This window comes from Dipodomys merriami, unplaced genomic scaffold, assembly GCF_024711535.1.
Source record: "Dipodomys merriami isolate MVZ:Mamm:240054 unplaced genomic scaffold, mDipMer1.0.p SCAF_56, whole genome shotgun sequence".
NCBI classification, from domain to species: Eukaryota; Metazoa; Chordata; class Mammalia; order Rodentia; family Heteromyidae; genus Dipodomys; species Dipodomys merriami.
In genome coordinates, this window is record NW_027206135.1 from 3,415,171 (window position 1) to 3,430,967 (window position 15,797).

The 15,797-nt window shown below is 42.1% G+C and overlaps 1 protein-coding gene across 1 annotated transcript; it reads left to right on the top strand.

Moving 5' to 3' along the window:
• The first annotated feature begins 821 nt into the window (after positions 1-821).
• Positions 822-15,028, top strand: Dleu7 (deleted in lymphocytic leukemia 7). The gene is made up of 2 exons (XM_070000035.1): positions 822-1,280; positions 13,414-15,028. Exons 1-2 carry the CDS (start codon positions 822-824, stop codon positions 13,618-13,620), a joined length of 666 nt encoding a protein of 221 aa, XP_069856136.1. The 3' UTR covers positions 13,621-15,028.
• Positions 15,029-15,797: the final 769 nt, after the last annotated feature.

Below are 15,797 nucleotides of genomic sequence, written 5' to 3' on the forward strand. Positions count from 1 at the left end.
GACTCATAAAAGAATCTAGCAAGAACCTTGCTAAATGGTTTTCCCTTTCAGAAAGAAAGCAGACCTACTGAGGCCGCGAGGCCCTGGGGGAAGGCGGAGCCTGCTGGACCTCCGTGACATTCAGGATGCCACCAGGCTGTCAGCTGTGCCCATCCTGCCTGAAGCGAAGCCAAGAGGAGCAGGGCGGTGAGATCTACTAGGTCCAGCAGGCTCCGCCTTCCCCCAAGGCCTCGGGCCTCAGTAGGTCTGCCTTGAGGACTGCTCCTAAGTAAAGTGTTGTGAAAATGCTCCTAAATGTTGGGAACTTTCGGAAAGCCCTTCTGCCTTTGGTATGACAAAGCCAGCCAGCCACTTCTTTCTGAGAGTTTTCCTGGGGGGGGGGGGGTCTTTCTCACTTTCGTTCCTCACCCCAGGCCTAAGTGGGTCCTTGGCGAGCCTGGGGCCAAGGCGAAGGGGTGTGGGAGGGGCGGGGAATCTGCTGGTGGATGCCTCAGCGCAGAGCAGAACCTGGTCCATCAAAGCCCGGGGGGGGGGGCGGGGGGGAGAGGCAGGATCGGAGCTCAGCCTTTGGCTCACACTCAAGAACACCAGGCGCAGCGCGTCGGACCCGCCCAGGGTCAGAAACAAACCTATCGGGGCTAGCGAGGGGGCACCACCTGCGGGCCGGGCTCGGGGAGCCGGCCACCCAAGCTGAGAGGAGCCCAGGCCTGGGAGCTGAGGTTTAGGAAATGTGACCCCGGCGACCCTAAATTCCACCCGCACCCCCCGCCTCCCGGCTCCGGCTCCACCTGCCAGCCGGGCGCGCTGAGCCAGCGGAGGCGATGGCCAGCCCTGCGCCCTTAGTGGCCTCCATCAGCCACCAAATGGTGGCTTTGCAGACCCTACAGCTGCTGCAGCAGGAGTGGGGCTGGGGGGAGGGCCCTGGCGCCCCCGGGAGCTCGCGCGGCCCGGACCACGTGCCCGCCACCCCGGCCCATCGCCCAAGCTCCATGCGGGCCCGGCTGGGGCCTGGGCGCTCGGAGGAGTGCAGGAGCTGGAGAACCAGGAATGGGGGCGCCGGGGTGCCGGCGAGCTCTCCGGAGGTGGAGGTGGTGCGGGGCGCCGAGGGGGGCGGGGAGCTGCTGCCCTTGCCCCAGGCCCGCAGGCCCTGCACGCTGGCGCGGATGGCGATGCGCAGCGCGCTGGCCCGCGTGGTGGACTCCACCTCGGAGCTGGTCAGCGTGGAGCAGACGCTGCTGGAGCCCCTGCAGCAGGAACGGCCCTTCCCCATCCACCTGAAGGTGAATCCGGCCTGGCCTTCCATCTCTGCGGGAGCGTAAGGTGGAGGGGGGGGCGGTCCTTGGGAGTGGAGATCCGGCGGGACCGCGGGGAGGGGTGGGGCGCTGGGGATGCCCTAGGTGGTCCCGCTCTTAGAGAGAAGGGAGAGAGGGCGGGGAGCTGGAGCAGGGAGCTGGAAGTTCACCTACAGTCAGCCTGAACAGGTAATACTCGGGAGACCTTGTCCAAATATCTCCCCCTCCCTCTCTCCCCCCCTCCGCTCTCCTCCGCCTTCCCCCCTCTCTCCCCTTCCACTCCTCTCCCCCTCCCTTCCTCTTATCTCTCCCCCCTCCCTTCCTGCTTCTTGCTAAATGCAAGTCCCTTCCCACAGGGAGGGAGGGCAGCACCCCTGCCCTCCCATCCAAACTAATAACCCCTCCTTCGGAGCCTTAAGTACCCTTCGGAAGTTCCTTCTGCGTTTTATATGATGAATACAGCTACTTTTATTTAGAGTTCTATCACAATCAAAAATCATAATTATTTTTGCATAAGTCCACTTTCTAACAGGGCTCAGAGATTCTCATAAGGTGGGGTGAGAGCTGGTGAGGCCCAGTTAAAGCATGAATCTTAAAGAGGAGCTCCTGCTAAGACACCCAGCCCTTCCTTGAAGAACAGATTGCTCATAAGGCAGGGAACTGTTGTTAGCTGGGGAACAGAGCTGCATGGAGTCTGGATTCCAGTCCTGCCTTTGCCATTCACTAACATATTAGGATTATTATTATTTTTTAGCATACTAGGATTAAACCCACAATCTCTTTGAGACCTTCTGTCTTTCAAGTTTGATCCCCTGCACTGCCCCTTGACTAGGGAGCGTAGAGAAAGAAGTCAGGAAGAGGTGTGGAGGAAGGCTTGGGGCTCTGCTCAAGAGTAGCTATTCTTGCTATATCAGCCAATATTTGGGGTACAGTTGCTCTATATAAATTTATGCTATGTACTGTAAAAGACTTATTCCAAACGAGACACAATGCAGCCTGTTATAAAACCAAATACGTGTTGTTTCTTTCTACCAGGATTTTTCTACTTTAGCTCCACTGACATTTAGGGTTGGGTAATTTTCATGGTTAGGGGTTGTCCTGTGTATTGTCCAGCATCCCTGACCTCTGATCACTGGATGCAACCAGTGTGCTCCCTCCACCCCAAGTTGATACAGCCAAAATGTCTCCAAGACACTGCCAAACAAGGATGAGGGTGGAGTGGGAAGTTAAAACTACCTGCAGTTAAGGAAATAAAAAAAACTGAGCAGCATTTCACCCAGTATATGATGAAGGTTTTATTTTAGTACCAAGAAAATTTAAAATCTTGTCAATTAAATATGATACATTATTAATTGGAAGTTACATCCTAATTTCATTTCGTGCATCGTGTGTGTGTGTGTGTGTGTGTGTGTGTGTGTGTGTGTGTGTGTGTGTGTGTATGCATGTGCTAGTGTTGTTGCTTGAACTTGGGGCATTTGTGATAAAGTTTAATTTATGAATTAGGCATAGGGAGAGATAACGGCATGATTACAATAATGATTGTAATAAAAAGTATGTGAGAGTGAACTTTCTTTTTCTTAAAATAGTTTACTGTGCTATATGCCCCTGTCTTGTGATGATGTAAGATGATAGAATACTCACATGACAGAATGAAGTGGATAATAGCATAGCGTGCTACATAAAGGTGTTTGTGTGCACGGTGTGCCTCACAATGACAGCCCATCTGAAGGCCAAGGTGGTCACTATACAACTAATGGGTGGGTACTGTATACAGCATGGACTCTGGACCAAGGGATAATACGTATTTTGGGCAGAGTAGGGTAAGATAGTGCTCAGAACTTCATTACACTATACCAGAATTGTTAACAATTAAAAACTTTTGGATAGAGGTCTCTATTTAATATTCCTGGAATTTTCCACTTAATATTATTGGACTACAGAAAATGGCTTCACATTGGGTAAGTGCATGTCACTGTATTTTCTACTGCCTCCTCCCTGCCTTTTGCCTCTTAATCCATTAGCAAGCGTAAATCATCCTTTGCCTCCCTAGCCTCTTGAGTCACAGTCTTTTCTTGTCTCTAGAAAACTTTATAAACTCCTAGATGTGTTGCTGCCACATTCTAAAAGTGTCCAGAGTGCTGATGAGAAAGATGCAGAGATCTCTAGCATTTCTACTGCTGGAGTCTGGTTACCTGCAGGAGAGCCATGCATTTCAGGGCACCTGAGGACACAGCCAGTGCTTTTGAAAGGAAGAGGAGTAGGAGCAGCCAGTACCTAGGAATTTTGGTTGGCTTGCGGTTTGGAGAAAGGGTGGTATCTCCATTTGGCTTCTAGATTAATTAGACTTAAGGGGGCAGCGTTCTGTCTTTCCAAGGGGCTGGCTATGCAAGCTTGGCTTCATTAGTGCTAGTGTTGATTCAAATGATTTGGAAGGGTGTTTTATCTACTTTTAAGTTAAGAATGTGCAGATTGGTTTTCTACAACAGCATGGTTTCACAAGGGATTTTGCTCATGGAAATAACATTTGGATATCACTTAGAAATGTTTAGAAACTGCCCCAACTATTGGATCTCTTTGGCTGTATCATTTGTCATAAAGGGCAGGGGAGAGACTCACCTGAGCTAAAACCAGGGCCCAGATGGCAGGCATTAGGGACCCTAAAGTGAAGACAGCACAGCAGAGCAATCTACTCCCATGATGCATTTCAAATCTACTACTCTGTGTCCTTCCCTCTCCTCCCCTCCTTGAAGTAACTGAACCTTCCAGTGCCTCAGTCTTCTGTTCTGTAAGGTAGCATAGTGATTATCTGACCCTGAGATACTACACAAAAAGTTTCAGTCAGTTGCTTTCTGCAGTTAGTCTTCAGATATTTATGCTATTGTCATAATCATCATCATCATCATCATCATCATCATCATCATCATCATTATTATTATTATTGTCAGTCGTGGGGCCTGAACTCTGGGCCTGGGCTCTGTCCCTCAGCTCTTCAGCTCAAGGATAGCCCTCTACCACTTGAGCCAATTACCACTTCGGCTTTTTCTGTTTACGTGGTGCTGAGGAATTGAACCCAGGACTTCATGCATGCAAGGCAAGCACTCTACAACCTTCCCAGCCCCAATATTATTATTATTAATAATAGGTTAATGCCTCACAAATTCTTATTGACTTGTTTTTAGCATGTATTAGTTGTACTGAGCCACACCTCCAATCTTTTACAGTTTATAAACTCTTGTTGATTTCTAGTCTAAAGTCTCTGACCCTAGATACAATCACATTGGGAGTTATAACTTCAAGATTTGAATTTGGTGGGTGGGAGTGGGGAGGGTTATTGTATAATCTTGGGTGATCTATGTGTTTCCTATGAAGAGCATCAGCCATGATGACAAAAGGCACCAGGTAAGCTCAGAAAAAATCACTTATAAATTCATAATGCAAGTGAGAGGAGTTCCTGAGCCATTTGTGACCCCAAAGGGTACACAGAAGTATCCAGGAAGAAGCCTATGTACCACTTTTGAACTATTAAAAATGATCCATTCATATCAGGGCCATTAGCCAAGCCAATTAGGAAGTTACTCTGATCAAGTTTTGTCTTTCTTTGAGAACTCTAAATACTTAAGAGTTTCCAAGAATTCTGTTTTTCAGCAAGTTAGCGGCAAGTCTATGGCTAATGCCAACTTTTGGAGGCAGAAGAACTTTCTATTATTGATGAAACTTGCCTGTGAGCTCATTCATTGCAATTAGTTCATCCTGTTACCAATTATTCCATCATGTTCAGTAGGCCTTTCTGGTTTGTTCATTCTACAGACCAAGAGCAGTGGCCATGAAATTATTGGCTTTGACCACACAGCTAATGCTGTTTGCAAGCTGTAGTTGTGAATATTGTATTAGGCTGTTCATGGGATGACATTGAGGACCAGTGCTTCCCTTCTCCCCTCTCCCCCCAGCATTAGTGAAGTCAGATTGTTTAAATTTGGAAATTGGGCCTATAAAACTTGTTCCACACCATTAAAGAGACAGATGCTTGTGGATGTCTTACACAGTAGCCATATCTGGGGGTTGCTTGTTATTTGGGACAAAGTTGTACCTCCAAGGTCCAGTGACGCATCATAGAACTTCACTTCCATTGTCTTCTCTGTCTCTCTCCCCCTTCCCAGTATCCATGGATGTAGTGGTGACTGCTGTAGAAGTAGCTTATTTATCTTTATGATATTCTATAAGGTAAATGACATACACATCAGGACATGATGGCTTTCTGGAATAAAAATTTGGAGAGCAATTTCAAAAAGGCTCTAAGACAAAATGACTTATGTCTGCCAGCTTGGAGAAAATTCTTCACTGTTTTATTTGACCATTTTGGGGCTTGCCTTGTGAACATCCCTGAATCAAATGTTTGTACTCATCACAAAAGTGCTTTTCACGGAACTTTTCGGCTGAAAATAGTGCCATACCCCAAGCAAAAGCCTAAGGAGCCTTAGTTATTTGTGAGCATTTCCATTGGGTCTACCACAAGTAAAAATGTTTAATTTCCTGTGGACGATAGACTTTTTATGGTGACTGGCACATACTTGGGTTCTTCATTGGGTGTTTTATTAATACACAGTTCCGTATCTATTCTAGTCTGCCCTTGAGCTCAGGTAATGGGTAACTGCTCTGGGGTCTGTAAATTCCTAGTTCAAAGCCAGATGTGGCAAGTCCAGAAGACGCTGGGACAATTGCTAGTTCATGAGAGTATTTTGTTCACAACATCCCTCTAAATCATCACACCCATTTTAAGGACACAATGTGGAGGATACTAAAATCTGTGAACAGGGTTCATGTTTCTTTGTTGGGCCTCACACTGAGCTGCTGAGGTAGAAAGCTGTGTGCTGGACAGGTGGAAGTTTAAGGTTAGACCTCATCTTAAAAAACTGGAGAAAAGCTTGCTGCCCTCTCTTCCCATCCTCCCTTCTTTCTGTTCTTTCTACTTCCCTTCCTTCTTATCTCCCTCCTTCTCTTTTCCCCCTCCTCCCTCTCTTCTCCTTTCTTCTTCTCCCTCCTTCCTCTTCCTCAATCTCTCAAAGTCCTTTCTTCCCCAGTTTCTTTCCCTCCTTTCTTCTCTCTTTTTTTCTCATTCCCCCCTCTCTATTCCCTCTCTCCTGCCCTCCCTCCTCCTTTTCCTTCCTATCTATATTCACTTCTAGGGAGAAGAAAATGTAAGAAGAAATAGGCTTGTGAAATCATTGTGAAAGATGTGATTCTTGATGTGACTGGTTTGAAAAGAGCAAACTTTCCTTAAAGCCAGCTAGTGGTTAAGTGAGTATGAGCTGATTTATGGTTTATATAGATCTAGGGGTGATTTTGAAAGTGAGACAACAGGAGTAAAAACACCACCTTGAGGGTTGTTTAAATACCATCTGCATTTTAGAGCCTGTGAAGTCATGCTGTATTTATGACTTTATTATCCATTGGTACTTCTTTGAAAAATCAGGCTTTGAAATCAACTCCTGCTGCCAGCTTCCTTTTGTCCTAAACCTTCATATCTAATGGGGGTGTTTCTTTTCAGTAAGAAGCTAAAAGGGCTCTTAACTTTCCCTCCCTTTTCTGGACATCGCAGGTGCAAAGAACTTTTTCAGATCTTTTTAATATTTCTTAAAAATATTGTTTAAAGATTGCGGACATAAATGTTTCTAATAACAATTCATAATGTGTAAAAGTACAGAGGTAGGAGTTTTCCTAAGACCTCCCTAGCCCTGATTAGGAGAGAATAGAGCCAAGATGGAGTCCCCTCCCCATCCCCCATCCCCTTCTCCTTCCTTCCCCCCTCCCCCCCTACCCAGGGAGCTAGGCAATGGCTTTAAATTGGGTGTGGAAAGTTCCATACTTTAAACCGCTTTTAAGTGGCCTAGGCCTGTGGATTATGCTGGGGTGGCGGACCAACGCACCTGTCTTCAGAGTGGATGCAATCATGACCAATTTGAGCTTTACAATGCTCATAACTCTCAAGAAGAACAGTGATGATGGTTAAAGAAGAAAACAGGCAATGATTGCCTGGGGGCAATGTTAAGGTTCTTCTTAAAGCTAGCTTCCTGCTTCCCTTAATTGCTCCCCAGAGCCTCTTCATCCTATGTGCTGGTCTTGTCCCCCACTTTGGATGGTGAGCAGACTCTTGGGAGATAGCATAGTACCTGGCCCAAACAGGGTATATAGAGGCAGGCTTTAGCTGCACAATCAAGTACTGGAAGAGAGGTCGTTTCAGCTCTGATTCTCACTATACAACTGAGGGCCACCGTTCCCTGTTTCCAAGCATGTTTCTTTTCATGTCTGTTGTGAATTGTTATGGGTACTGACTGAGAAAGGTGTATGAGGAGCCTTGCTTGCAGTCTAACTCCTACTAGGTACTCTTAGACTCACAGGCCAGTGCCTTTAATGCTGCTTTGCCATGTTACTCATGGTTGGAAGTGTCCTGGGCCTTCACCCTGGCATTCAGGACTTTCCACATAATCTCATATGCTGGTTCGAAACACAAAACTGTGTTTTGGGGGGGTTGTTGGTTTTGATTGATTCCCTCTCCATCAGTTCAAATCTCTTCTTGACTCCAGATTTGTGTGTTTTATTCATTCTCAATACAGGGGCTATCTCTTTTTCTTGTGAGTCAAATATTACTTTCCCCAACACATGCTATCTACAAAATCTACTGTAGTCTTGTCTTCACTACCTCTCTGAAGCATCAGCCAGCCCTCGATTCCCTTCTTCAAAGGCCAGGGATATTATCTTTGGGCTTTAGCCACTCTTTATAAACTTCAGTCTTATTCGGTGTGATAACACTAACAAATAATCGGATATATTTCATATATATATTAGATTCTTATATACATATGTTAGATTCTAGTATACACATTATATATATATGTTAGAGTCTTAGTTTTTACAGAGTATATCTTCTTTCCCTTTCCTTCTTTCCTTTTCCCCCCTTCATCTCCCTCTTTCTGAGCTCCAAGTGTGAGAGAGTATTTGGTTCATAATCTGAGATCAGTGGAGTGAATTGTCTGTACAAAGAACTTTTTCTTATCCATGAGCTAATGTCACTTTTGCAATCTTTCCATGTGGCAGTTCTTGGTTATGTTTCACAGATGCAAAAACTGAGTTCTCCATAGATAAAAAGGCTTTTCCAAGATGGGGCTAGGAAGGTGGCTCAGTGGTAGAGTGCTTGTCTTGCATGCATGAGGCCCTGGGTTCGATTCCTCAGTACCACATAAGCAAAAAGAAAAAAGCTGGAAGTGGTGCTGTGGCTCAAGAGCTGAAGAGCTGAGGGACAGCGCCCAGGCCCAGGGTTCAGGCCCCACAACCGGAAACCCCCCCCACAAAGAAAACAAAACAAAAAAGGCTTGTCCAAGAATTGAAAGGGTATACCAGGCAGGTACCTTGTTCTTGAAGGAATGAACTCTTTGTGGCTGCTCTGAGGGCTGCCTATTCCAACTAGTGTGTGTGTGTGTGTGTGTGTGTGTGTGTGTGTGTGTGTGTGTGTGTGTGTGTGTGTGTGTGTGTGTGTGTGTGTGTGTGTGTGTGTGTGTGTGTGTGTGTGTGTGTGTGTGTGTGTGTGTGTGTGTGTTTGCTATATATGGTAACAAATTCAGAGATTCTTGGAATTAAGGTGGTCATCTTTGGGAGGCTGTTTTTCTGCCTACCAAAGAACAGATTTCATCTAAAAATAGGAAAAAAATGTAAAAATTGCCTTCTAAGCACATTGCCTTTCTTTAGGGTATTCAAGTGAATTTTGAGAGAAACCTATTTAGCACATTATAGAAAGGACTGACACATCAGAATGAGCTTCATAGGGAACCTGTGCCGAGCTTAGATGAGGGTATACAAGATTTGTGATTTAGCATGAGACATTTAAATAAATTCTGTTTACTGTGTTATAAACTGTAGATATCAGGTCCCATATATCATTGCTTTTTTTTCTTCAATGTAGTCAATCATGTAGTTTGGTACATGTGTGATGTATATTTAACTAATTCATTGAGTTAAATAGGCTGAGGCCATTATCCCAGTTGATAAGGCAAGGTATAGGAGCACATCTCATACTCACTTTAAAAGGTAAATGCCAGCCGTCAATTTGGACTCCTTTAGCAATCAATACATTTCATATCCAAAGTCGGGAATTACACAAAGCTTTAGAGGCTCCAAAACCTGCTTTAGATTGCCCAGACATACAGTTCTAATTCTGGCAAAGGACTCAAAATGCTGTGTAGGATATTACATCATTTCTGGAAGCATCTAGGACTTAGTAAATAACAGTCACTGGGAAAATATGTTCTGTCATTGAATGGAAGCATCATAACTGAAATCATCACCAGCATTGATCATGTGAGATTGTACTGAAAGCCAGGAGCCATTTAAGAGGCTGCTGCTTTGATCCTATGATTTCTGACCCCCACCATTGCAGCAGAAGCAAGTAGAGGTTTGCTTGGAGATAATGACTATGGATTCCTAGTTGGCCTTCAGACATTTTAGAAAGGAAGAGAAGCAATCACTGGCTTTATTTCTTCCCTCCTTTGGCTTAAGAGTCCCATGGAAAGTCCATTGCTATTAATTTGTTTTCTTTGACTGTTAATATATTTGAGAAAGGATTAAAAGGAAATACTGTACTAGAATAGTAAAATAAAGAGACTTTGCAGAACTCGCCAGAGATCTGAAGTTTGCCCAGGACCTCAGGGACCAGTACAGCCTAGCAGTCGAGTTTTATTATATGTGTAATTTCCCCAAACGATGCCTTCTTTGATTCTTTACAGTAAATGTGAAATTGACTTCAGATTTTAGGCTCCTGAATGTATTTTTAAAGGCATTTTAATCTTTGTTGGGTGATAAAGGCCTTTGCAGACTGACTAATAGGTACACGTCAGCACACGTTTCAGTGGTTCTTCTATTTTGAATTTCCCTGAATGTGTTTTCTTTGATCTTTCCACTTTGTACTTAAGAGTTGAAGTCCTTCTATAAAACAAGCAGACAATTTCTCTTGATGTGGATTTGGGCAAAAGTGGTTCAGGGTGATGTTTTTTTCCCATTTTTTTTCCCTTCTATTTCCAACCAATATGCTTAAGCAATGGAGGTCACCTATAAACTATGGGAAAGATTGTCTAAGGAGCCCCCTGATACCTTTTGAACAGAAATGAGGAATACATAAATGTAGGGAAATAAGAATGCTGTTTTTCTTTTCTTCCTTTTTTTTTTTTTAAGTGACACCGGAGGTTTTTTTTAAAGTGACACACTTGCTAGGCAAGTACTTTGATGATGAGCCATGCCTCCAGCCTTATTTTTTCCTGATTTTTTTTTTGGGGGGTCCGGTCATGGGGCCTGAACTCTGGGCCTGGGTGCTGTCCCTCAGCTCAAGGCTAGCACTCCACCACTTTGAGCCACAGCGCCACCTCCAGCTTTTTCCTTTTTGCTTATGTGGTACTGAGGAATTGAACCCAGGGCCTCAGGCATGCAAGGCAAGCGCTCTACCACTGAGCCACCTTCTCAGCCTCCTGATTGTTTTTGAGATAGGGTCTTACTGCCTCCCCAAGCACAAACCTAGATGACAATCCACCAGTTTCAGGCTTCTCATCACCGCTGGATGACAGGTGTACACAGTTAGATTCTTAGCTTCTGTTGAGATGGAGTTTCATGAACTTCTGTTTTCTGCCTGAGCTTGCCTGGAAACTTGATCCTCTCTATCCTACCCTCTCCTATAGTTAGCCTGACAGGTATGAGCCACAAGTACCTGGCTAAGAATGTTTTAAACAGAAAACAACACAGAACAAGTACAATGCCTGGAAATACTAGACTATGCCATGTTTCTCCTACCTCAGCACCTGGCTCTCCCTTGATTCTGAGCCATTGTTTGGTATTGTTAAATATACACACATTTTTCTTTTTCCTTTTTTGCATATCATTCTTCCCTTCTAAGTTGCATTTCTTTTTTTTTTTTTGAAATTTTCTTTAGAAAGACCTAAAGTTGATTGTCTATTGGTTATAAACTGTTCTTTAAAGAGAGATTATGAATACAAAGGATGTTTTCATAAATTGCTTTGTTAAATGGCAACTCCTTTGTACAACTACTTAAAGATAATAAAGAGATTTAATTAAGCAACCTTTGCTAATAAAAAAGAAAAATTATATTGTTTTACTCCGAGTTTTAAATCCTAGTTTAGTTGCTTTATAAACAAAATGAGTTTGAAGATACCTTGTATTATCTTCAATTGGTGTGGTGAGAAGTTGGCTCTCTGTCTTGTCATACTTGAAACCTGTCTTGTCTTTTATTTCTTGGTTGCTTTTAAGAGTAACTTGGCTTCATTGAGTTTTGATTTGGATCCATTTAGCTTATTCTGCATAAAGCTCATCTTACTTCCTGAGTCTAAGGATTTTTGTTTTGGATCAATTCTGTATAATGTATGTCTATTTTTTTTGGAACATTCGCTTTTCCCCATCCTCTTTCTGGTCTTTCCTGGAAATCTATTTGTTAGACTTCCTCATCTTGTTATCTGTGCTGCTTAACCTCCCATTCATAATTTAACTTTTTGTCTTGCATTATGTATAATTTTCTCATATTTGTCATCCAAATTTATTAACCTTTATTCCAAATACATTTTCTTAGGTGGTTACGTTGTATATTGAGTTTTGAATTTGTTGAGATTTCTAAAAGTAATGTTTGGATCTTTAACAACCTTTTTGTTCCCTTACAACTTAAAAAAAATGTCTTCTTCGATGCCACCAATCATTTAAAACTTAATTGACAGTTTTTAATCAGAAATTCTTAAAATTAAATCCCTTTGACATTGCATTGTCTTCTCATGATTGATCATGCTTTAAGTTTCATCCTTTGAGTTCATCTTTGACTAAGCTTATAAGAACACTATTGCAGGGCATGGGTTTCGGCCATGTTCCCCCTAGAACAGATTTTCATTTGTTTTTCCATGTATCGGGATGGTTCATCCTAGCTCCAGTTGCTAAGCTAATATCTTAGCATGACTATTCCCAGAACATGACGAGAGTCTAGAGAAAGATCTGAAACTTGAATTGCTGTGTAGTACAAGCTCAGGGTGCACATTCTCAGGGACAACTTTATTTTCCATCCCAAACCCAAACCCAAACCTGCACAAAGGAATTCACTTCCTTTTCTTTATGGTACTGGTAGGCAATTAAAATAATCTTCCCATTTTTTCTGAACCTCAGAAGATTTCTCTTCCTCTCCTGTGATCTTAGAAAAAAAAGTTCATTCTCTTTTTGTTTAAAATTCAGTAACAAGGACTTTTGAGGAAGTTAAATATACTATGTTGCCAGAAGCCAAAATCTTTGTTCCGTATTTAAAATGATCAGATATTCTCTAATGTAGAATGATTTCCATGTACCAATTTTTGCAAGGGATTTTAAAGTCTGACCCATTTGAAGATTAACAAGTCTATTGAATTATCTAAATTGCTTCATTCTCTGAAAGTACCCAGATGCTATTCTTTCTAGATTTGTATTGGGATTTTTTTGAGACCATGTCCTTTAAATAAGGAATTCTGTATGAAAATCTGGAATGCCAGGAGGCTGGAATATTAATAGCAGGGGGTATTTGTGTGTTTATCACAGTTCTTAGAAACAAGTAACAGAAATTCAACTTCTCTTGAACTTAAACTAAAAAAGGGATATATATTAACTCAGAGAATGGAAAAACCATGAGGTTTATCACTAAAGTGTAGGTAGATTTTCATGCTTAGGAAAGGTAATTAGTGTCTGTCTCTTAACCTCCAGCTTCTTCTTTCTTCTAGTTAGTTTCATCCTTATTTGCATTCTGTCTTTCTGGTGGCAAGATGTTATCCAACATCCTCAGTGAAAGAGGGCTTCTTCTCTTTGCCAGTCTAGCAAATGTGGGGCTGTGGCATGTGGGCTTCTGTCACCTCTCCATCACTGACCAACCACTTGGCTGGGAGGGGAAAGGAGGACCTGATCCCTAGAGGTGTAGTAGGGTCTGCTATGGTCAAAACTGTGTAGGCTGAGGATAGAGAAGGGCAATTTTCTGAAGAAAAAGAAAAATCTGGAATCTGGGTAAGCAAAACACAACATGTTTCAGTCATTTATCTAATTTTCTGTTTCTGTTTGCCCTTCATTTCAGGATAGTGTTGAATTTAGAAACATCTGCAGTCATTTGGCTCTACAAATAGAAGGGCAGCAGTTTGACAGAGACTTGAACGCTGCCCACCAGTGTTTGAAGACCATAGTCAAGAAGCTGATTCAGTCGCTTACGAATCTCCCTTCCGATGCCCATGTGGTCGCCTGTGCTTCCTTGAGACAGATCTTACAAAATCTCCCAGACACATGAATGTGAAAGATATCAGGATTAAAGTGACCCCTGGTACTGCTAAACGAACTGGATACCCTACCCTCCTAATGGACTTGGCAGACAATGGATGTTTTTATTCTCCAAAAGGAGATGTTTAGAGCACAGGTAGCAGTCCAAACAGTGACACTTGTAGCCTCCAGAACTATAGCATGCTAGTGAACACATTTTAAAGCTGTAGTTCACATTTTTAAGTATGTTGACCTCTGTTTGCTGCCATTTTGATTGACGTATAGTCCATTTCATGGAACTGATTGGATCATATATGTATATACTTATCAATTCATAGTATTGGTTTTAATTGAATGATGCCTTCATCTACATTCATACTAATGTAGGCTGTAAAATTTAATCTGGTTATTTGTATGGTCGAAGCCTCCAGGGTTCTTTTAAATGATTTGAGTAAATGAGACATCTGATAATTGACATGTTTTATTTGTTGGACACTCTAGGCTATGAAAATGATTTCTGGTTGTAGGATCATGTGTCAGTAATTATGAGATCCAACTTGGCAGTAATAAATTTACTGCTGAACAGAAGCATTGCTTCTAAATTGTGCTTTCATATATTTATAAATTTAAAATGATAATGAGCTATGAAATACCAAGGCTATGTGATATGTAAATATAAAGCACAGTATTATTAAAGTCTCATGTGGAATGTTCTAGCTCTTCTTATGTTTCTAAATATTCCAATTGAAGTAGCAAAGGGTGATGACAAAAAGCTGTGGGTGGCTATACAGCCACATTTTCTTGAACATTTTAGATTCTTAGAACTGGGAAAGGACAATTTCATTTTTATTGCTATTTTCAACAGTGATCTACACATTCTTAGGAAAAGTTACTTCCTATTGTTCCATAATGATTGTTTTGAGAATCAAAATAAAGTGGAAGGTTACTTCTCCCTTAAAAGTTTATAATAGAGCCAGGTGTTGGTGGCTTATGCCTGTAAACCTAGCTACTCAGGAGGCTTGATCCTGAAGGATCACTGTTTGAAGGCAGCACAAACAGAAAAGTCCAAGAGACACTGTTTCCAAAAGTAATCATTGAAAAGCAGGGCTGGAGGCACATAGCTTAACTGGTAGAGTGCTAGTTGAATAGGCATGCTGAATGAGCATGTGTTTGAGTTCAAGCAGCAATGACCCATATTAATATATACATAACGTATTTCTAATGTATTATATATTAGAACCAATATCATAGTTAGGGTGGCAGGAAGCGGGAGATTAAATTTCTGTGAGCATCTTATTCTCTAGAAGAATTATAAACTGGGCTTATGTGGTGGGACTAGATCTTCTATCTTTAAAAAGTACTAGTAGTAACCAAGAGCTTTTAATCCCACATATCGTGATATTAGTAGTTTTCAAATAGTTTCTTTCAGAATATGAGAATGAAAGATAAATAGGTTTATATATATATATATATATATATATATATATATATATATATATATATAAAATGGATCATTTCCACAGAAGAGAGTGTCTGTGAGATGAAAATTTGTGTGTGTATTGGCAGAAGAGCTTTGGGGGGGGCAGGAAAAAGGCGTTTATTTCTTGGGAAGAGCCATTGGCACTTACTTTCCCATTTCATTATATTCTGGGGGAGATGAATTTACTTTATAATCAGACCTCCCTACCTTCAGGAAATTATCTCAAAATTCGTCCTTAATGACCTGCCATAATTTATAGGCATCCTACTCACAAACCTCTTAATGACTATGAAGTTGTTTTACTCTTGCCCTGCTTTTGCTTGTACTTTTTTCTAATTTTGTACCATAGTTTTCACATTGTTTCCGTAGATAAATTAAAGTCATACTCATCCTTTAAGATCTGATTTACTGTCTACTCTCTCTGTGACCTGATGGGTCATCCCAGCTGGAAATGAGTTCTAATTTGCACAGTGAACATTTGGTGCTTTATCACATACAATCATCATAGGATGGTTATTGTCTTAACTGCTGTCAAGATTAGCTTGCTGAAGGCAGATGTTTTTCTGGATCTCTTTTTATGTTGTATAGAGTCTAAATTTTTGGATGTTCTTTGATCCTACTTGAATTTTCATTGCCCCTACCATTGTTTTAACCTCCTATCTGATTCTGACTCCTGTGTATGTTTGTCTTATGTCCAACTGGAATAAACTTTTGCTTGTGCATGCCAA